General features: G+C 31.3%; 1 protein-coding gene across 1 annotated transcript; it reads left to right on the forward strand.

Annotated features, from left to right (window-relative positions):
• Nucleotides 1–96: 96 nt before the first annotated feature.
• LOC124356180 (ATP-sensitive inward rectifier potassium channel 12-like) lies at nucleotides 97–24474 on the forward strand. The gene is made up of 9 exons (XM_046807357.1): nucleotides 97–286; nucleotides 10944–11067; nucleotides 13165–13273; nucleotides 15202–15404; nucleotides 19240–19313; nucleotides 20657–20822; nucleotides 21276–21394; nucleotides 22971–23072; nucleotides 23953–24474. The coding sequence occupies exons 1-9, from the start codon at nucleotides 150–152 to the stop codon at nucleotides 24092–24094; spliced, it is 1176 nt and encodes a 391-aa protein (XP_046663313.1). The 5' UTR covers nucleotides 97–149; the 3' UTR covers nucleotides 24095–24474.
• Nucleotides 24475–24888: the final 414 nt, after the last annotated feature.

Consider the following 24888-nt stretch of genomic DNA (forward strand, 5'->3'; position numbering starts at 1 on the left):
AGTGTGATGAAAGTTTTGCTCGATTGGCAAAGTTAGGCGCCAGGTGTTAGCTGGTCAGTTGACACCTCGGCTCTAATCAACCTCGGCAGATTATCAACAGTTAGCAACGAGTATTGTCACTGAGTGCAGAGAAGCACAAGTAAGCGACCATGGAGGATCCGGACCGGCCTGGCACACCGCTACATCGTAGCCAATCCCAAAACTCTGTGGTGGTTTTGAGTGAGGCTGACCACCTCATGCTGAAAGCTGGTGCGATGAGGGCAGTCCAGCATGCTGGAAGTTTCCGGTAAGGAATGGAAGAGGGTTGAAAAAAAAGGATATAAACTTTGTTGTTCGTCCCAACATCATTAGCCCCGCTACAGTTTCCCTTTATTTGGCACATTTTATCTCTGAATCTAACAGCAAATCTTTATATAATTGTCAATATACCAACTCAATGGTCTTTCACTTGATGGATCACTTGGTAAGGGTACTGTTTAAAATGTGATTAACCCCTCATCTGCTTCCCAAATATTATTAACATTATTTTTATTAATCTAAATATCATTAAAGGAATAATTTAAATTAAGGTAACAGTTGTACCTGTACAGAATGCCAAGTTTTAATCAGACACCATATTCTATAGAGATAAGATGACAGATTTTTATAAACAATCTTCCACATAAGATTTTTTGTTCTTTGAAGGATCACAAGTGGAGACTATAATATGAAAAGTTTGAATTGCTCACAACTCTCAGTTTGGGAAATAGAAGCAAAATCAAAGGATATTTAGAAATAAACTTTTAGTAACCCTTTGGGTACCAAGGTCCAGATATTTGGACATGTGAAGAAATGCTGAGAAGTATTAACATCATGTGACTGTTGAAATTACAAGTGTCTGATAAAGGACGTTCCAAATTTTATTTTTATATTTTTTACTTTTCAGCTACAATTGTATTTACTATCTGTATATATGTACTACATATAACATCAATACTATATCTTCCAGATATGAGTTTCCACTGGCATTTGTGGAAATACACTAAAAATGATCAACTTACAAATGTGGGGAAAGTCAAACATTCACAAACAAAATGCCAAAACATTTTTTTATTTAAACACCAATAAGAATTAATGATTAATGATGATACAGTTTTATATAATGGTGTTTAGTGAAATAAAACATCTCCAAGTAGGATTTTTTAAAGTATGTTCTTTTTACTCAAAGAATGCATTTTTTATTTTTTGCAAGTACATTTTTATTTTTACTTTTAATTTTTATGTTTGTCTGATGAAAAAATGCTATGTTAATTTTACAGAATTGATTTATATACAAGTTTTATAAAAATCATTAATTTTTACCAATAAATAAGGGAATTACAGGTAAAAATGTAAAATAGTGCACAACAGCATAAAAAGAGTCTGGTATTATTCAGTAATCAGTGGGTTGTTTCTGGTATTAGTCAGGCACAAAGAAAACTGTTGGTCTAGTAACCAAAAGCTTAATGAACATCCTGCATATTTTCTTTTAGTTATTTAAAAATATTAAGATGAGGTTATTTTATTTCCACCCTGATTAAATAATTGTTAGTCCGTAAGTTAACATTTGTGCTTCCTTTACCATGAGTTGTTGATTAACTTATGTTACAATTTTAATGCAATCACTATTTAAATAAGACTAACACAGTTTGACTCTTTAAATCAGTTGGGACGTTTACTTGACTTATAAACAACTATTATCTACTGGTTCTGTGATTGAGTCTAAAATGCTTCCTGGTAACAGAATTTTTATCTGACATTTCGTCAGAGTTTAATGGAATAAAAAATACAAAGTTTAGTTTTGATCTCTGTAATCTCATCTTTTCCTTAAGTGGATAATTAACCAACGCTCTTTTTTTGTAGAAAAGATCATATTACAGATCTTAAAACATAGTGTTACTGTTTTGTTTTTTATCAAATAATGATAAATGTCCTAAAAGTCCTGTTACCTTCTTCACGAGCCCTCCTTCATCCAAAGCAAACTTAAACAAAGAATCCTCCTTGTAGTTCTTCACTAATATCATAAGTGTGATGAAAGTTTAAAGTAATGTTGTCATAGCTTTTTTTATTAATGAGCTCCCAGTAACAAAATGAGTCCTTGTATTATTAATATTGAGCCTATAGGCTGAGATATGGCCTGTCCTTGTCCACCTGAATATACGTATTGCAATTACACGTAAACTTTATATTCACGATTTTCTAAAATGCGTAAACCATTCTTTTCTGAATTCTTAAATAATATAGTTAGATAACAAGATCCGATTACGAGACAGGTTTAGGGAATTTTTATTTGCAAAAATTGCAGTTTTTGGAAATTTTTTTAAAATATATTTTTTATGTATACCTTAAATGAAGAAACATTTATAATCTTTTAAATGTTTTATTATTTAAATAATCACTCTTAAGAAAGTCTAAATTAAAGTCTTATTCGTTAAATACTACAGTCAGTTTATAGAACTACCATGGGACTCAAACCCATCATCAATACTTAAAAGCCAATATGGCTAAGTGGCTTGTATGTTCAGAAATGTATTCTAATAGCACATGTCTTGTAATACTTTGCTCATATGGACTGCAAGAATAATATTTATTTCTGTAGGTATTTAGGTACCTGTTCATTTCCTTAAACTGTTCTGTGTTTTGTTTTAATTTAACATTTTTATCTACATTGTTCCAGTCTGTGTGGAATCTAAGAAATACAATACATTTTTAAAATTTTAGTTAAAGATAATAAATTGGACTGTTAAAATTCACTTAAACTTAAAAGTTAGTTTTTATTTTGTGCAGTGCTTAATTTCTAAAATTTTAGGTGTGGGAACTCTTAAAGCGGGAAGCTCAGACCGGTGGGTATGGAATACACCCCAGGAAGGAGGGGGGCCCTCACCCAGGAAAACTTTTGAAAATTATAACTGTAAAACCTTTGTTTTTAGGCCACCCAGACATAATAATACATTCATTTTTATAAAATACCAAGTGATATTTTAATGCTGTTTATTTTCTTTAAGGTGCTTGATTAGGATGTAAGAAAATAAAAACATGAATTTAAATTATTGAGTTTACTCTCTACTCTACTCTACTCCATTAACACCTTGTTGCCTACTTTAAATTTCCCAGAAATATTTGGTTTGATTTCATTGACCATTTTGTTTGAATCAATGAAGCTCGCCAATATTAATTTTTTAATGAATGGTAAAATAAAAAACAAATTGAGCCTTATTCACAGTTTATTTATACACATTACAGTAGTAATAATAATACATATTAATATGTAAATGGATGTTTGTTAATATAACAGCTTTTTTACAAGTTTGCATATTTTTTTAACAAAAAAAATTGCATACCTTATGGGTACAAAACAATATTAATACATTCAAAAATAAACCAACTTCTTGGAAAGGAAAAGGAAGCGTTTAATTACACACAAAATAAATGACACACAGAGTGGAGTAACACGGTTTCATTTTTTTAAATTTAGTGTAGTTTTAAAAAGTTAAGGTTGATTATTTTATTTGCTTATTAGTTATTATAACAAATATGTACGGATTTGTAGTATAATATTGTAAGGCAATGCCAAGACTGTTGGTAAACTTAGTTTTAGTTGTTTGTTAATATTTTAAAGTGAAAACTACAAAAGAAACAAAACAACAATACACAAAACTAACTGTAAGTACAAAAAAGAACTCAGAAACTTGAGTTCAGAACACAACTATAAGTTAGGCATAGGCTAGTTATTTTAATGAAAACTTAATGTTCTGAAATTCTAAAAGATATTTAAAAAACAGATTTAGAAAAAAGTTTCCCACAATGCAATGCTGTCTTCATGGTAAGTTTTCTGCCCTCGTTGTTTTGACTTGGTGTCAAGTGCAGAATGGTGTCCCTTCGCCAGCCAGGTTTTGACGTGTCGCTCGGGATTGTATCTAGCCACAGGAGGTCCTAGGAGCCTGATCCGCAATAAATCGCAAACAGTGCTAATGTAGAGTGAAGATCTAAGAGGAGACATAATTAGATTCATTGCAGAAAACCCACGTTCACATTCAGCACTAGACACTGCAATACTATTTATGATGGAAATCATTTTCTTAAAACGACGGCGGTTGCTCTAGAATAGTAGGTTTCTCTCCACTTAACATAGGCTTCAGTCCCTGCTTGAAGTGTCTGAAGTCCTCTAATTATATCCTGAGAGCTGCTAATCTTAAATCTATCGCAGATTCGCTGGATCTCACATTCTCCGTAGGTGATGGATATAAGTCTTTTGGCCAATACATGGGGTGGATCACTTTGATGTCATTCATGATTTTGGTGTAGTGTTCAGCCTCATTTGAAGATGATGATAGCAACCTTGAAGTCAAGTTGTTAGCGAGGCTCCGATAGAACTGTTTTTCTGGAATACAGGGTATCTTGGATCTTACACAAAGTTTAACATCTTGAAACTGAAACATCAAATCGTCAATAGCAATTTTAGCTTCCACTGAACGTCTACCCATGTTTTCAACTCGTTTTCAAACACTTTGATTAACAGTGTTACATCACTGTGGGCTTGGATAAGGTTGAGGCTTGATTTTTGAAGCTGTAAGGACAAATCCGATAACTCTTCTAGAGCATCGAACATCAATGCCAGGTTGTGTACAAAAGTTGTAGGAAGATAATGTACTACAAAGCCCTTTGTAAGTTGAACGTTGCTTCGAGTCCCTTTGTTTGTCTTCAGATGCTTCAATGAAATGATTGTACAAAGCTTTAAAAATCTGTCCAAACTGCTTTCACCGCCATTAAGCTGGAGGCTACCCAACGAGTATCTAAAACACGGCCGATTTTTCAACATTTGCTCCTCTAGTCCTTTAGCAACTTCTGCCAACTCCCTGCTGTTTTTCGGTGAACAACTAAACATGTTTCTAATTTTATCCATGAATATCTTAAAATGATTGATTTCCAGCTACTTCTTCTATGGAATCGTGCACGGCAAGCTCTAAACGATGGTTCAAACAATGCCAAATGAACAAGTTGGGGAACGTTTCAGTAAGCTGTATAGCAAGGCCAGATTTCTTGCCTAGTAGCACTGAAGCACCATCACAAGTTAGAGCAATCATATAGTCTTTCATGAATTCAAAGCTTAGACCTAATGCTTGTAACTGATTTAAAAGTTCTTGTAATATACCAGCTGATGTGCTATTTAGCTCAAAAAGTGTTAAGAACACTGTCATAGGGTTTTGCATTCCCTTTAGAACAGTTCTGATATAAAAACCACCAAAGCATTTTTGTTTGAAACTGAAGTGGCTTCATCCAAAAGCAGGGAAAATTTAGAGTCTGACTTGATTAGGCCATTTATCAAGTCTGATTTCATTTCATCAGAAATATGATGAATTATATTGGAGCAAGCAACATTTGAATGTAGGATTCGCCCCATATCTAAGCCATTCATTATTTGAAGATCAATTTCAGTTTCAAACTCAAAAAATGGCCTATTTAGTTTAGCTTGCTTATAAGCCGTGCGGAAAATGCGCTCAGTTACAATCTGCTGCTCTTTATGCATAGAAAGCAACAGCTTTTTTCATTGTATCTTTCTTAGCTTCAATGAGTATGTTTTTTCAGCTAAAGAATGAGCTCGAGACCCACGGTGTAAAAATATCTTTTTCCTAAGAGAGGATTGCTGGTCTTTTTTATTGTTTCCATAAGCGGTAACAGTTCCTAAAACCCACTCTTCGCTAATCTTTAGGCCCTTCGTTTTCTCTGCACCTAGAGTACTCACACTAAGGCAAACGTTGCAACCTAGTTTCTCTGTTCACAATTAACCATGGATTTTTAGCTTTAAATTCAACAATTTGTTCTTCAGATGACCAACAAACTGGCTGTTCACCCCTATTAACAAAATCATTATTTTCATTACTAACCTTAGCTTCGTCTGCATCAGATCCCAAACCCACCAACCTGGATACTATTTTGACCGACGAGGAAGTCGAAGGGGAATGGTAATCGCAATTATCCTCATTGATCCCGATTGCGTCTTCTTTTTTATCTTGATCAACAATTGAAGTTGTAGTCAATGCTTCCGAACTGCAGTTCTCATTATTCGCATAACCTTTTTGTTTCTTAGGGTTAGGTTTAAAGAAATCAACAATTTTTCTGGTAGTCATAGTCAATTAGGAAACTATTTAGCTGCACCAGCACTAATAAGCATAAACACGAACACAATCAACGACCTGCACCTCAAAAACGAACTTAAGCGTGATGGGATGCGATGCAACTTGTAACTTAAACACGCGAAACACATCAAGGTCAAGTCAACTAGTCAACACACTTGTGATCACTGGGGCGGTGGCGCGGTGAAGGAATGGAGGGGGAAAGGAAGGGGGTGGGGTGGGTATTGCTTTGTTATTGAGAGGCGCAGCCGCGCATGCGCGAACTAGGATGACTCGCCCGTCACCTTCCTCCTGCCTGATTCCGTGCAAGACTCATCACAGCACAGCTCACAACTGCTTGTACGGGCGCTTACTATCTGCTTACGAGTCACTCGCAAACAAAGCATAGCATAATATTGATCCTACCTACAATTTTTTTTAACTAAAACTTGTACTCGTAGTTTTAAAAAGCGTTCCCTTGCGTTCCGGCACTCTTGGGAGGTAAGGGAACGCCGTTCCCCCCTTGCGTTCCCACTGAAATTAACCACTGATTTTGTGTTAAAAATTAGGGGTGATTGATAAATCAATTGAATAAGTTATAAATGTTTTAATTTATTCTAAGTATTTTATATTAAAGATCTTCTGTAATAATGAAATTGTTGTTTTTTTACATGAAACCGTTATATATCTATGTATTTTATTTTCTACATCAAAATGATGTTTTATTTAAATTTTTGTTGATTTTTCAAGATTAGCATCTAGGACCAGCCCTTTTAGGTAGGCACTCTTTATAAATGAACTTACAAAAGGTTCCCCCACTTTTATCTTGTTAACACATTTCACTTCTTCTGAAATATATTTTATTTCACTATTATTAGACTCTAATCACATAAAATTTGCACTTCATTTAATATTGATTTCTAACAAAGGTGGCTCAAAATTCAGCATACGTACTCAGAACATCTGCAAGATGCATACTATTCTTCTAATGAACTCATCCTGGATTCATACTGACATTCCTTGTGCATGTGCAGAACACTTGCAAAACATTCTGCCGGTTTTCTCACTCAATCAGAATTGATATTTGTTACCTTATAGTAATATTTTTTTAGTAAAAACTTGTTTAGACTTATGATTAACTGGTTATGGTTTTAACTGGTGAAGCCTAACCATTTTGTCACGTACATTGTTCCTTTACTTTAAAATAATAATTTTTTAAATATTTTTATTTTGGTTTAATAATTCACGTCACCTTTTCAACTGATTTCATTTTAATTTATTTACCTACTTTAATTTTGTATTGGTACAACACTATTGAGGTGGTTAAAAGTTGATAATTTTTCATAATATTTACCAGCAAAACAATTCACTGAAATAAAAAGAAATGTCCGAACACTGCAGTTTAAGTAATAGTTTCTCAAAATATTTTTCTTTTTTGGATTTGTTAATATACAGTACTAACGCATTAAAAATAATTCAGAAAGAATGGTTTATGCCAATTTTGACAAACAATATCCATAGGAAAATATGGTTTCTATAATCCACCCACAGTCATATGTATAGCATGTTTTAGAGGATAAACAGAAATTTCAGATTCCTAAGCTTGTGTGAACTAACAACATGTTTATTTCAGTGGAAATTTGCTAAAACAATGTAATTTAACAGATGTTACCAATATTATTACCAAATAGTAATGTTTTTACCAAATATCACAAAAGCAATAAATTTGCACTTAATACTTTAAACAATTCAATACTGAGGTTGTATGAAAATTTATAAAGAATATCTTAATAACTAAAGCTTAGAAATTTTGTGCATATTTATGATATAAAAGAGTTTGTGCATATCACATAATTGCTTTTTCATTAAGTAAAACTTGAATAAATATTAAAAGCTAATTAAAAATGTAATATATTTTTACCAATATTTCAAAATTGTCCATTTTTTATGTAGAGCGGGAAGTTACAAGTTGGACTTGCTAAAAAGTAAGTAAATTGCTGAATTAGTTTGTAGAAATTTTCTTTTAAATGTTATACAGTAATTACTTTCTTTTAATTTGATTTAGACATTGCTTAATTAATTGAAGAATTTTACTCAATATTTATAATCTTCATTTATGTTTTTAGAGTGCATGCACCATTACACATTTTAAGGCAGTGTAAACCAGTTAAAAGTAAAAGTGGCTTGGAAGAATTAATTTAAACTGTTGCACTAATCTCAGCTTATTAGTCTGCACAAAATAATTTTAGAATTTCAGTTAGTAATTGTCTTCTTAAAGGACTTTAAGGTCTATTAAAAATGTATAGTTTTGTCCAAAAATGTCATAGAAAAAATAATACTTAATACAACACTACAATAAATCACCTTAATACAAGTATATTGAGATTTTTAAAATTAAAATTATATTACCTTCAGAAAATCTTAATCGAAACATGCGTGTTTATGCTTACAGATTGATCACAACTAAATAACTAAACTCTTAAAAACCCAATTTTGTACTCTTGTATTGTATTTTTACTGCTGTATGACACCTGTGCAGAACTCAATGTTCATAAATAGAGTTTTCTGTATTCTGGTACTTATTGATTTTAATTAACTTGTTAATATTGACCTGACATCTTCAGGCTGTAATATCTAATTAGCTAAAGAGACCAGACTTAAGGTCTTATAGAACACCAGTGCATACTCCTGCAGACTTCTGTAACTATGATTTTCAAAAGGGTGGTTTAGCTGTCCATTTCTACATATGGACAATGATCAACCCCAAAATAAACCCAATTTATCAGTTATGTGCAGTTAGTTATATTAGCTGGTTAGTAAATGTTAGATTGCTACAGTGATTAAAATTGACTAACTATTCCCAATCTATTTTTCTCTTAATTATATTTTGAGATATACCTATAATACCTCACAGGAAAGTGCTAACACCCATAACTCCCTAGGTTAGTTGTTGCAACTTTTGTTACAGCACCAGTGGAACCTTATACCTTTTTTATGTTGGATCAAGCATCATGGCAGTTCCAGTTGCAACAACCTACTGTTTATAGAACTGGTAAAACTTTGTTAAAAGTACACCAAAACCATTTTACCTTTGTTTTAAAATTCATACTTCAAATATCTTTAATCATATCAACTGTATTTAATACAATTTTCTTTTATAATGATGGATAAGAAAAGTGAGATAATGTTTTATTGTAAGTTATCCACTTTTATATACTAACTGACAAAAAGTTGCTAAAAATAACTTAAAGCTATTACAACTTTTTTTTAAATTTTGGATTTCCTAAGATCATACATAATATGGTTCTAGTTGAATTTAAAGTAATTCTTTTAAGATTTTTGGGTGAGAATATTCTTAAGCATGTAGATTGTGTCATTTAGTTTATCATGTTAGCCTAATATTTTTATGAGCTATCAAAATTGAATTAGAGTTTTTGAGATAATATATTTTATTTTTATGATTTCAATGGCATAACCATTTCAACAAGTAAGTTTCAATTTTATTTACATGCATAACAATTGACCAAAGAAACTAATTAGTAGACAAAAACAAAAACAATAGAATGTGCAACCAGTAAACAAAACAATAGATACATAATGAAACAAATAGATATGAATTGTAAGATGCATAACAAGAAAGTATAAATAGATAACAAGTAATGTGTAACAATAAATAGATAAATATATAACAATAACAAAGAAAGATGCTTAACAAGAACGATGCAAAACAAGAAATGAACTATGACGTAGGTAACAGTTTTGACAAACAAGTTAACTGTGATAATAAAATAAAAGACTGAGACACAACACAGGCAGGGTAGGTGTAGAGACGAGCCAATAATAATAACAGCTACATGCAAGCCGGCTTTTGATTGCAGATTTGGATGCGATAATGATGTTGAGGGTGGATGGAATGTTGTTCCCTAGCCACTGAATCCTCAGCATTGGGCCATTTGCTGCATAAGAGGAGGAAGCTGCGACCTTGGTGAAAGAATTCATGGCTATGGTTCCAAACGATGCCTTGAAGTTGATTTTTTCTAGAAGGTCAGGGCAGTCCAACTCAGCGTTGATCAAACGGTAGAGAAACATCACATCCTGAATACAGCGTCTAGAACTGAGTATGTTCAGGAAAGTAGCAATATCTTGTATGGAGACCTCTATGTATCTATAACCAAGACGAACCCCAACAAGTCGCAAGAAACGTCTCTGTATCTTCTCAATATCATCCACAAGGTAGTGCTGGTGCGGTGACCAAACGACGCTGCAGTACTCGAGATGGGGTCTGACATGTGCATAGTACAAAATCTTCAATGAGTGAATGTCGTTAAAGGGCTTGGTGAGTCTCAGTATCAAGCCCAAGTTGCGAGCAGCCTTATTGCATATATTCCTGATGTGAAGTTCCCAAGATAGATTAGATGATAAAGTCACACCAAGATCCTTGACAGATAAGCTTCTTTGAAGTGCATGACCTCTGATTGAGTAGGTGTGGAAGACTGGAGACTTATTGCGGTTGAAAGAGATGCAGCTGGACTTGTCAATATTGTTAAGAAAATTGTTGCTTTCTGGATAAATTTTTAAATGTTAAATATTGAAACAGTATTTTTGTACCATATACATGTAACATTTAAGAAAATAACTGCATTTTTATATCAGATTCTGTAACAAAATTTATCAGGTTAAATAACACAATTTATAAAAAGATATTTTTGCTTTAAACAAATATCTTTTACTTATACTCTGTTTTGAGTAATTTTTTTTTTAAATATATAAATTTAATTTTGAGGTCAGTGTTTACCCTGTTTGTACCTTCAGAAACCGGGTGGCCGTGACCCCAGCTGTGCTTCACAGAAGACTGAAACGACGGGCAATCCTCAAGAATGGAGACACCAATGTCATCCAAACTCATGTCTCCAAGAAACATCGTAAGTACCTCCAGGTAAGCTGAGGCAACTTTACCAGTAAACAAGTTGTGAGGTTGTGCAGAAAGTAAGTTTCATTTGATTAATCTTAAATACTTCAATATTGCAATCTCCCTTTATTACTTTATGGTATTTGGACACTACCAGTGAGATTTTTGAAGTCTTAGGAAGTAAGTATGTAGAATGAATCTCCACGTTTTTAAAAATCATGTGTTTGCTCACTACCTAACATTTGTAAGTTCGTGCAACAAGATGTGTAGGCAACATATATGAATTTGTGAAAAATGTTATAGTTGACTTTTACATAATTATTACCATGTATTAATTTTACTAAAAAAATAAAAAAATAAATAGAAAAATGTAAAATGTCTAAAAATATATTATTCCTAGAACTCCTTTTATATTCATCACTTATTAATTCTAGTGGCGTACTTATGAATGACTAAATATTAACTTTTCCAAACACCAAGAATCTGTGATTTTGTTCATAGAAATACTGAAATTGTTTTAGCAATAAATGTGCACAATTGTAACAATTATTTATATTTTTTGAGTTGCTGCACATCATGTTTATATTAAAACACGTTTATTATGGATACTTTAGTTAGTTAGGTAAATTAAGGCTCTAAATTGACCAAAATAATATTTATTTTTGACGAGTTAGTAGTTTTAAATTAATCTATTTGTCTATTAATGTGCATAATACAAATATTTATCAAGTTCTATTGACACATAATATATTTATCCTGTTGTTCTTAGAAGCTGTTTTGATTTTAATACTTTTAAAAAGTAATTTATTTTAGAAATTTCAGCTTAAAAACTTAGATTTATATATATATAGATTTTTGTGGCTGAATATTTTTTGTAAGATTCTTTCAGAAAACAGTATTATTTTTATCCTACTCAAGTGATATGAGTTTTGTGAATACAGAACATTGTACATGAAAGCTACTTCTCAAGCTATAAGATTAAAATCATTAATTACAAAATTTTTAACAAAAAAATATTTTTACTGCCTGAAAATGATTTAATTAGAGCACTTATATTTCTTTTTGTTTATCTGATCTCAATAAAATACGTATAAAATAAAATAAATATAAGGTCCCAAAAGTGTTCTTATACAATCAAACTAGGTTTTGTGCCTTTTGAAATTTTATTTGAAATTCAATTTCTACTTAATATTATCATTACTAACTACCATTTACAAACCAGAAAAATATTTTTAGGCAATGTTCAGAAATAATGGACAGTATTAGAACTCCAACTTATACTGTTTTTCTAATAATTCTTAATTAAAAATTAATTGCAAATGTAGGGAAAAACAGCATAGTAGGGTACCTGTCTATTGGAATTCTCTGCTAGTTTTGGTGTAAAATAATGTTTTTCTTTAATTTTACAATGGGTTTATTAAACTTAATGGTGTTGACTAAAATCTAATTTAATGTTGAGTGAAACTTAAATGATTAATCATAGTTTTATCACCAAAAACTTATTCAAATTTATATACTACAGTCTACATATGTTATACATTTATTCAAATTGAAAATCTGTTAAACCATTTTGTAAGGCAATTAATAACAAACTATAAACATACAAAAATTGATATTTCAGAGTTATATTTATTTGAACAAGTATTTAATCCTTTCACTTTTTGGTTTGTTAGTAGATAAATACTCTCAATTCTCCTCTGTGGTCTCTGTAGTTGATCGATAGTGTAAGAATTAATCTAGTAAATTAAAATTCTTGTTGTTTATGAACATTCTCATAGTTGCAAATCTTGAAAACAACCTAATGCCTTAAATTTTAAAATTCAAAATAAAAATTGTTTATGAGGATGATGAAGGCTAAGGAGCAAACTGCGTTTGGCTCATGAAATGGGACAATAAATTATTCTGTAAAAACTTGATTATAGAGCAACACACATTATGCACAGGGACTATAACACATTGAGTGTTACTATTCCCTACTAAATTACTATTCTAACTTCTGGTGACAAATGTGTAACGTACAATTTCAGTTATGAAAGGAACTATTTAAGATAGTAATACACTTAGTTTTTAAAAATTTTAATATAATTTATTTTTTTTTAATTGAAACGTACTTGTTTTCTACAGGATTTGTTTACTACGATGGTGGATGTCCAGTGGCGATACTCTCTCTTTGTTTTCTCTATGAGCTTCATCCTTTCATGGTTCAGCTTTGGATGCGTTTGGTGGCTGATCGGTGGGTCACAGTTTCACTGTACTTCTTACTAGACAGAAAGTAGGATACGGACATACACTAAATGCTTGAAATGGAGTTAGTGTATCACTGATGATACACCATCTATTGTTTATCTTTTTGAGCTGGACATATTAAAGTTTTTTAACTTGTATGTTATATAGTCCATGTCATGTTAGTAGGTTCTTGTAACACATGAAAAATATGCATAATTTTATCACCTATAATACTAATAAAAGATTTTAAAGTATTAAAGATTAAAGAAATGGATATGTCGAGTAATTTAAAAAAAGGGTATTGTAAATTTCACAGGTCCATGTATAAACAGACTTTTCTTAGAGGATGGTTTCCATACAAAAATTTCTCATACATACTCTACAAATGAAATGGCCCTAAGGACAAGTGTCAAAACTATCGACCGATTTCTATTATCCTAGTGATCTCTAAATTAATAGGACTTCTTGCAATAAAACAAGTCTTTATTTTAAACAAAATAATCTTCTTAATGAAACACAGTTAGGATTTAGAGAAAGAAAATTTACAGTAGATACTCGTGACAATTTGATTAGAAAAATCCACAATGCATTCAAAGAAAGAAGTTTCACCTAGGCTACCTTTATCGACCTAAGCAGAGCTTTTGAATGTGTTGAACATAAAATTTTGATTGCTAAACTAAAATACTACGGATTCTTAGAGTTCTCACTAGAATTTATAGAATAATATCTAAAAAAAACTGTAGGCAAAAAGTTTGTGCAAATTATAGACGGTCAAATGATATTTCAAAAGAATGGTGTGTGATCCTCAAGTATCAATGTTGGGATTGTTATTTCTGATCTACGTTAATGACCTCTCAAATATGTGGGAGTAATCCAAAATTCTCTATGCAGATGTTACAACATTTTAATGTAGGAACTTAAAAAAATGTCTTCATAAACTTTAAACTGTGCTATTAAGCGATTTTTATTCAAATGTGCTTCTACTAAATCTAGAAAACATGAACATTCTAATTACAGATAAAGTTAATTATAATCTACAGATAAAAACACACGTTAGCTATAATCAATGTCTAACTAATTAATTCTACTAATAAACTATTCAGAAGACTTTCATGATTTTTTTTTAAGCTAGCCGTTTTATTGATGTTATACCCAAAACTTATAAATGAACAGTGTATTTGGAATACTTTTCAGAGCATTAAATTTGTAAATTTAAGGTATGGGTTGATTCTTTGGGAGCATTGCAGCAAAATACAAGATATGTCAATATTACAAAATACAACATTGAGGATTATAACCAAGTCCAAGCCTCTGGAACATTCTAAACCCATATTTATTATTTATTACTCTAAAGATTCAAACTCTTAATTATCAACCTTTTATATAATATTTTAGAACCAATGATTAATTTTATTGTTTTTCAAAATATAGGAAACATTTATATGATTGGCTTATTTTTTAAAAAAGTAATATATTTTTATTTTAATATAATAACTTTGTTATTGTTGGACAATACTGTTTATTACTTGTTAAATAAGATTAATTAGTAACTTAATAATAACACATCCTGTGTTTAGTTAATATCTGGAGTTAATTCTATGATTTGGCTCTTATTTGCTAACTGAAACATCGTTAATGATTCATACAAATGCATACAAGAAATAGAGTTTTATTATTATTAATTTAAATATATTTAATTTTATGCATGGAAAGTAAATTTAAATAGAAGTATCTTTATTAAATTGTATTTTTTTGTAATTGTAAATTTTGATAGACTTTTAGTTTGTCCAAGATACATTTACTTAGTGAAATTTTAAATTAATATTAAAAGCCTTATATGAAGTGAAACAAGCAGTTCATACCAAGGTTTTTTTAATTTTATTCAGGAATTCAAAGAAAAATATATTCAATCCTAACATTTGACTTTGTTTCTAGCAATAACACATGGGGACCTGGAATCAGAACTACCAGAAGGTTGGATTCCCTGTGTTGTTAACATCCAGGGCTTTTGGTCTTGCTTCTTGTTCAGTGTGGAGACCCAGAGTACAATTGGTTTCGGTGGACGAGCCACCACAGAGGAGTGTCCAGAGGCTATTACAGTCATGTGCATCCAGACCATCTTTGGCATGATGATGCAGGTTAGTATGTCCAGCAATAACCCAGTCAACTGTGCAATATATCAGTTTTTGTCAAATTATGGCAGAACGGTTCACTCGATAAACTCATGGTTTGTTTATAAATATTTAAAAAAGATCAATCTTTTTCCTTACATAAATGTTATTACTATTTTGAAAGTTACTAAATACTAGCAGTTACCCACGGCTTTGGACACAATTTTGTGTTGAAAAACAGGGACACCATAGGCATATTCATTTTCAATGACATTCTTAACATTCTAAGGTAAGTGATAATCACTGGAAAATATTGCAATCTCCTGATCCGTTTGAGATTTAAGTTTAAAGAATATTTTTGTGGGACTCTGAAGTCGGAGATTGAAACAATTTAAAAAAATAAAATAACTTCAATATTCTACGACTTCTTATCGAATAGTTCTAACAATTACAGTAGAATTTTATTAACTATTTTAGCCCAGTGAGGAGGAATCCTAAAAGTCCTTAGCTTATCAGTTAATATATAATAATAATAATATCATGTAATAAATAGTGGAGCTCTATGTAATTTTGAAATAGAAGTAGGCATATTTTACGTACATGCCATTATAGTGTTCGTTGTTAACAGCTTCAGATGTTAATCCAAACTGCTAATGGCTATTATTATAGACTTTGCACATGTTCCGAGTGTGAGCACTCTAGTTAGAGTGAATTATATTTCCGATGCAAATTTTGAGTTTGCCTTGTTGCTACGATCAAGAAAACATCAAAATTGTATATTTATGGTCAGTGTAATTTACTCTGGTCTTAATATCTTTTTTTGTGCCATAGTTAATTTTGCCTTGTTTCCCCAATCAATAAAAAATATTTATATAAACAGGTCTGAGAAGCCTACTTCTGTTAAAAGACAACTAAGATGGGTTTTATAAGTCTTTAAATTAGTAAAAGTAAGTTAGTAACTTTCTCTTTGATATCTGCATTACAGTATTGATCAAGCACTGCATACTTAATATTTGCTAACAGTTAAAAATATATTTAATATAAAATATATATGACGTCTTAATCCTAATATGTGGTACAAACGATGTGGCCAGAAATGAGGCTAGCGAAGCCCTTGAGGGGTTAACTCGTGTGTTAAACAAATATCAACATACAAATATTGTACTTGTGGACCTACCAAATAGGTACGATCTGAAATCATGGTCGTGTGTAAATAAAGAGGTTAGGAAAATAAATATTTCTTTGGAAGAACTTTGTCGACAGCATCCAAACGTCACGCTGGTAAAAGCAAGTGAGGCAGAAAGGCATTTTCACACCCGGCAGGGTATGCACTACAACTACAGGGGGAAAGTTTGGCTAGCAGAAAAAATATCAAAAGCAATAAACAAGATGGGCAGTAATGCACAAAACCAAGCTCTGGTCAATATGGAGCTGAGCCTTAATGAAGAGGAACTATCTGAGAAGTACACTGAACAGGGCGGTGCAGAACTTCAGGGTTCTTTACTGAAGAGGCATGAAGGCATGAAGCACCCTGAACAGGGCAACGTTGAACTGCAGCAGCCCTCTTCGCTTGGCGTGGAATTGGCGGGAAACTTGGAGGCCTCTACGGGAAACTACCGGGAAGCATCAACAGCCCAGACAACGTAGCAAACTTACAAACACCATATATACTGTAAATACAATAATTTACAGTATATAATTTCTTCAGACTTCAATATTAATGTACGACAAAATAAACCAGAAGTGGAGTGGTTTTTTAAATATTTTAAGATCACATAATATGTATTTGTTAAACAATGAGCCAACTAGGGGCGAGGCTTGCCTAAACAACATTGTAACTTCAATCAGTAGAAATAAAACTAGTTGTAATGTTATAGAACCACATTTATCTGATCATTCTGGTGTATTTGCTCAATTTTTCGACGTGTATGTATGTAAAAATAAGCCTAAATTTGAAAAAAATGTATTAGAGATATGAGTGATAGAGCAATTTTTAATTTTAAATATGACTTACTTCAAACAAACTGGGGTATTTTAAACTGTTTTAATGATGTAGAACAAGCCTTTGATTATTTTATGGAGTTGTTGACGATTTCTTTTGAGAAAAATTTTAAAGTTAAAGATGTTAAGGTTAAGGATAAGCAAAAGAAGGTAAAATTAAAATGGCTCACACCTGAGCTGAAACAAATCAATGAGTACAAATTAGCCCTCAACAATAGATATAAAATTAGCAAAGGTGCAGCCCAGGAACCAGACTACAAAAAAGATTACATCAAAGCAAAAAGATTGTATAAAATTGGAATAGATCAAGGCAAACGGTTGGAGAATGAATGTTACATAGCAAACTCTAGTAATAAGTGTAAAGCTGTTTGGGAGATAATTAAAAAAAGAGTCTAATTCAACAACCCAGAGTTCAGAGTGTATTATAGATTCTAGTACCTTTAATGATTATTTTGTTAATATTGTAAGTAGTTTAAATCTTAATACGAGTAAAAGTGTACCTGATAATAAAGCTTTAAACCTAGTTAATAAGTATATTATACATAAAAATATTGATACAAACCTAACTTTTAATTGGCATGAGATTAAAGCAGAAGAAGTTTTAAACTGTGTCTCTAGATTAAGTGAATTACTTAGAATAGTTTATCTTCCAAGGAAGTTAAGAAATTATGTATCTATTGAAACATTGTTATTAGTTTATAATGCCCTTTTTCAATCGCAATTAAGATATGGTGTAACTTTATGGGGAAACAGTACTAGTGCACAAAGAGCATTCATATGGCAAAAAAAAGCGGTTAGGTCAATAAAAAATGTATCAGACAGAGAAACTTGTGTTCCTCTATTTAGAGAGTATAAAATTATGACACTGCCAAATCTTTATATTTACTGTTGTTTAGTAAGTGTAAAAGAAGTCCTCCCCAGCTTTACAATTAGGGAACAAGTACATGGGTATGATACGAGGAGGAAGTATTTTTTAGATCTTCCTCAAGTAAGATTAGAAAAAACTAGAGGTAGCCATATGTTTATGAAAATTAAACTGTATAACAAATTACCACAAAATGCATGGATTGTACCTTTAAACAATTTTAAGAGAGTATTAGAGAACTGGTTCAAGAATAATGTTTATTACTCCGTCTCAGATTTCTTAAGCAGCAATATTACATGTTTATGCTTTTAAAATTAATTTTCGTTGTGTGTCCCATTGATTTGTTAAATTATAGACTGTAATTGTTTGTTTGTATTTGTTTTATTTATTCATGATATAGTATGTGTTTTATTTATTAATTTATCTGTATATACATAAATGAATAAGCTGACTTTGTCTATCGCTGTAATTAAGCTTAATGACAATAAAATATTTCTGATATTTTCCCAAAAAATTCTAATTTTCTTATCTTGATAAAATTCTGTGCTCAGCAGTGATTGCAGACAAAATTGAAATAAAAGTTTTGTTGTTTTGGGTTAAATATCACATAAACACATTATGAAACGTAGATAACATAAAAACATGTTATAATATACTAAAATTAATAACTATAATCTAAAATTAGGAAATGGATTGGGTTATTAATAAATGAAAACAAAACTTACTATTGGGGAATTTGTCAGTTTTATTTGTGTGTATGTGTGTGTTTAATCTGATTTTCAATATTTTAAAAGTGTTTGTCCACATACAGAGTTGCAAAGACCATGTACCTTTAGCATATAATTTTAAAAAAATAAAGAAATCAAACTTCTACCATCCTTGAAATATGAGATGATGGGTTTAGACCCCCTGAAGTTAAGTCTGGGATATGTCACTGACAATCCAGTACTATAATTATGTACATCATTGTAGTAACTAATATAACTTTTGTTGCAGGCATTTATGGTTGGCTTTGTGTTTGCTAAGATGGCGAGACCAAAACAACGAACACAGACTCTTCTGTTCAGCCGGTAAATTTGCTTTTTATTTTAACTACACATTCAAAACAATTGACATGTTTACAGATTGGATAAAAATAAAGTGTTCAATTTAAGCATTTCATGGGTGATAATTATTGAGAGCCCATGACATTTCATAAATATTTAATTTATAATAAATGAATATAAGTTATTAATTATAACTATCATATTTTACATTAATGTAATTATAAATTATTTTCTGGTACATCTTCATTTACAAATCAAATAACCAACAACATCATAATAACATGACCCATGTAAACCATTTTAATTTTTGAATTATTAACACACTTTCTTGGATCTCTTCAGACGAACATGACTCCTGATTCCAGGACTCAAGTCTGAGACAGCGTTATATACCAGACACTGCAATGAAAAGGAAGGTGAACTGGAGCTAAACTCAAAATTCAATTCAATTAACCCTTCCTACCATAGCTACGTTATGTGAAGAAAACTCGGTTGCTCCACCGTGCATAGAGATCCTGTCTATCACATCGTAGTGCACTCAATTGTGTACCTGATGAGACTACCTCTCCACCTATTTATAGGTGTCTGTGATGTCAAAAAAATGTAAATATTTCATTTTGACCTTTTTCCTCGTCGACTTTCTTTGGACCTCTTCAGACAAACATGACTCCAGATTTCAGAAGTTAAGTCTGAGACAGCGTCAGATACCAGACGCTGCAATTAAAAGGAAGGTAAACTGGAGCTGAACTCAAAATTCAACAATTTTAATTACATTTTTATACTAAAGTTTTCTTAATCCATTTAGATTATTGTATAACAAGCATGGAGAAGACCTCAAGATAAAAGGCTATAGAATAAGGATATTGTTGATGAGTCCTTACTACTATATGGTTTCTATTTCACCTTTGCTTGATTCTACAGAGCAGTTTTAAGTTGTTAAATTTGAGCACTGTCCTAAAATCCCCATTACAATAAGTGTTTGAGCACCTAAAAGCTCAATTTTAACAGTGCTACAGATACACTTATTCCTTTTTTTAAACCATTTCTTAAAATTTTATTTTAAATTTATAAACTATTCAAAAATATTTTCTATAGACAATTAAAATCCTGTTTTCTTTTTGATAATGTTTGTAATGTTATAAAATAAGCTATTACACATATGTAGATCCATGTGACTATACCCACCTATTACCTAAAACACATAATTTAGAGCTTATTAAAGACATGTTGAGACCAAGCCAACATGGGGTCATGGTGTCTTTCTGACATAAGCATTTTTAGTGTAATCATCAGGGTGTTAAAGCTCCCTCTCTTTTTCGATCGATAGAATTTGACACGTAAAAAATAACGTGTTCATTATTTTTCAGGTATGCAACAGTAAGTCTACGTGATGGACAGTTGTGTCTCATGTTCCGAGTGGGAGACATGCGTGCCAAATCTCACTTTATTGGCACTAGTATTCGAGCGCACCTAGTAAAGCAGCATAATACGCGGGAGGGAGAATATATTGCCCCATTCTTGACTAAACTTGAGGTAATACCTGGATCTTGTTTGTTCAGTTTAATGTATTCGGTTGCATGAGTATTAGCAAAAAACCACAAACTCAGACAGTTGAGAAAATTCTAGTCTCTAGTTTGTCTGTCATATGATATTGTGATAACGTTTTGAGATTAAACATCATTACTAATATTGAAAATTGGAGATTGCCACCCATGCAGTGTGGTCTCAGATAGAATGTGCTATTACTATTGAACATGCTATTTCTAACTCCGACACAAAGTTTAACACTTTCGTGGTGTAATGCGTGGCTACCAGATCTGCAAGGTATAGTTATAGGAGTGTGTAAGTTAATTTCACGTGTTTGCATATACTATTATGACAACAAATTTTGTAACAGTGTGTATGAAACATTCAGTAGTTTTACTTGTTATTTTAACTCCAGACAATAATTTGACAACTTTAAGTATAAAAATTATGTACTTGTAGGTCCAAGCGGACGATTATGACAATGATCTGATCATGATCTGGCCAATGGTGGTGGTACACAAGATAGACGAAACCAGTCCTCTCTATCGGATGAGTGCAGCAGACCTGATACACGAGCGGTAGGTCTGAATTTACATTGCTGCCAACATTATGTTTGATGTTCATTGTATACAATTGGTACACAAGACGAGACCAGCCCTCTCTAATGGGCAGACCCAGTTAAGGACCATACAAAATTCATAAAACATTCCTATTTTCTGGATGAATTAATGGGATATAACATAGTATGAATAACTAAATTTAAAATTTTCTAAATTTTAATTTAAAAAATTATAATTTTAATATTCTAAATGTTTAAATAATTTTGATGTTTCAGAGGTTAATGCATAGTATTATTTATATTTTACTATCAAGAAATTACTAAATTGTAAAAAAACTCTGTAAATTAAAAAAAATTGTTATAAACCATTGGTTACATAAATTAATGTAGCATGGTTCATTAATATACATAGTTATTAATATTATTATTAAAATGGTATATCATTATATTGTTTTTACTTTGCAGGGAAACTAATGAAATCTGAATTCTTAGGCTTACATCGCCAATTTCATGATTATCACAAGGTTTTCCAATTTAAACAGAGAATCTTATGTTCAATATTTGAATAGTGTCAGCAATTTTTGATGCAGTTTGAAGCTGAAAATGTTGGTGATAATGAAATCTATTGAAAGTAGGAAAACACTGATGACAATTTACATGGTGATTCAAATTAATATGAGGGATTTTGTGCTATAATATTTATTCCATTTAAGGAAAATTTTAGCTTAGGAACATGTATATTCTTTATGACGCTCCATGGATAAAAATCACATGGTACGAGATCAGGTAAATGTGGAAGACATGTACAATAAGGCTATATCATGCCCTGAGCAGCCAATCTAAATAATTGATATAGGCTTATAAGAGTTCATAGAAACTGTTTAATTTTCTGGCTTCATGGTTCCGACTCAGCCATAACTTCCTTTAACTTGCATATTCAATGATTAGGAAATTTGTCTCGAGATGGAAATATACTATAACTATAATTTATTTTAGTTGTGAACTGTGCAACAAACCACATTGCGGTTCTCGCAAAATTATGAAAAACTCTAAAGGAATTCAAAAGTAGCGTAACTTAGCATAGTTAGCGTAGTTTAACATATCCCATAATTGGCAAAGTGAACTGTGAATCTAAGAATGTAATTTATCAAATTAATTGTAAATTTTGTAACAATCAGTACGTTGGGTAAACATCTAACCACCTTTGAGTCAAAATAACAGGGCACAGATTTGATATTTTTCATAAAGACAAGAAGCCATTGGCAAAACATGCTGCTGAACACAAAAAAGACAAAATTGAATAGTGTTATGATCTTAAAGAAATTAATAAGGTCTTCGCTCATCCTGAAAAAAATTTTAATAGGTTAAAATTAAAATCTAAATACCCAAATGGTTTAATTTTACGATAAAATTAACTTTTCCAAATTTCCTTCTGTGCTTAGTGACAGTATAAAAGTGTTGCTTGCCAAGCTGCACACAACAGCCACTGCCTGTAAGAGTATTTGTAAATTTGCCCCAATCACACCAGCACTTCTGAATTTCAAGACAAATTATTTTTTAATTATTCTTATGTGATAGTTAACTGTTGTTGGCAGGTTTGAAATAATTGTGGTGATGGAGGGCACCACAGAATCTACGGGTCAGACGTCTCAAGCCAGGACATCATATCTTCCCTCAGAAGTGCTATGGGGCCACAGGTAATTCATAAGCTGATTAGTGAGCTACAAAAATGCTCAAAGTACACAATTTGACTTTATTGAAAAAATTGGTTTCTTTTTTCCAATCCTGTGTTTATTTTGTCTTTTTAAAAATCTTATGCTGAAATAAGAATAGGTGCCATCTTAAATGTTTCTAACAGTAAAAAAAGACATTATTAGCGTTGATGAAATCTTTGACTACTAATGCCATTTGTGATTCAATGTAGGTGCTACCAATTACTTTGAATGTTTTATGTATTTTGTATTATATATTACTTGCCTGTTCTACCAGATGTATATGCAAATATAGTACCATTACAAAATTCGTAATGGCTTTCAATGGACTCAACTTCTGCAAAGAATCTTGTAATATGCAAAAGTTGCAATGTTTGATTACAATGACTACATACAATGTTTTAATTTATTTGTCTCCACTTTCTGCATCTTTTTAAAGTGCTCCCTGAGTTTCCCTGCTTTTTTTACAAATTCTCTGATTTATCAGGACTGTGTGATCCCTAATTATTAACAGGCCAGTAGGCAGGTTTTATTTCCATTGTGCTGTTCTCCTGAGGCGTGTTAGTATATATTATTATTATTATAAATATTTTTTTTAAATATAAAGAAACTCAATATTGTGGACTTAATAATATATTTTCTAAAATTATTGTTTTAGTATGCTTAAACTGATTAAAAAATATTTTTAAATATATTTGTTAAATAAAGCTTTATAATTTTATTTCCAACAATCATCTTATGACTGTTTTTTTAAGGATTATTTAAGCACAGCCTACGAGACCATTTAAGGCAAACGATTTAAGTTTCAAATTTACTTGACAAAAAGAAGCTCTTTCATTAATTGTATGCAATGTGTTGTGAATAGGTTTCAGCCATTGGTGTCATACAGTAAAGAACGCCTTGCTTATCAGATAGACTACAGCTTGTTCCACCGAACGCAGCAAGTAGAAACACCGCTCTGCAGTGCCTACGATCTTCAAATGGCAGTGGACAAGACAATTTTATAGGAGAAATAACTGCTGTTATTTTTGCAATTGAGTGAAAGAGAAATAGTTTGTCTTGAAGGAAAAAGGTGCAACTTAATGATTCTTTTGGTGAAAACAATGTCACCTTAATATGTTACGAGACCACCACTTAAAAAAAAAAAATTGAAATTACTATATTTTTAGTATAACAAATACATAATAAATCACAAGGAAGATCAATTTAAAAATAAAATCTTTGCATTAAATAAGATTGCTGTTAAAATTAAAATAATTGTTTAGTTTGTTTTTATTAAACTATATGTTTGTTTTAATATTAATTTTAATGCAATGTAATATTATGTAACGTAATATGATGTAATGAGTCTAAGGATGTGGTTTTCAATAAACTTTACACGAGTAAATTTTGTTATAGTTTCATTACTTTGTATTATGACCTTGGCAACTCCAGATTTTAAGATTAGAATACGAAATAGCATAATTTACAGACTGATGCAATTGTAATTTGCTAAGCAGAAACTATCCATACATCAGAAAAGGTATCACCTCAATGTATGAAGATAAAACTTGTTCATTATATGTGCCTTAGTCTATCATTGATTTGTACAATAACATTCAAATTACATCTTTGGAGATGTTTTTTAAATTTTGAACAACTGTGAAGTATATCTACTAACAACTGCTTTTTCCCTTTTTATTTTGAGCAGTGACATGAGTGTTTATAATAAGACTGTTACAAAAACAAATAAAACATACTGAGAAGATATAAAAGGAAATTCAAAATACAGAGATTTGACAATCTAAGGGGATTGATGAGA

The sequence above is a fragment of the Homalodisca vitripennis genome, chromosome 2 (assembly GCF_021130785.1).
Source record: "Homalodisca vitripennis isolate AUS2020 chromosome 2, UT_GWSS_2.1, whole genome shotgun sequence".
NCBI classification, from domain to species: domain Eukaryota; kingdom Metazoa; phylum Arthropoda; class Insecta; order Hemiptera; family Cicadellidae; genus Homalodisca; species Homalodisca vitripennis.

Coding starts and splice junctions, on each gene's coding strand:
- LOC124356180 (XM_046807357.1), top strand. CDS start 150: ATGGAGGATCCGGACCGGCCTGGCACACCGCTACATCGTAGCCAATCC. Junction 11,068..13,164: donor AACATCGTAAGTACCTCCAG/GTAAGCTGAGGC, acceptor TGTTTTCTACAG/GATTTGTTTACTACGATGGT. Junction 20,823..21,275: donor CATTCTTGACTAAACTTGAG/GTAATACCTGGA, acceptor ATGTACTTGTAG/GTCCAAGCGGACGATTATGA.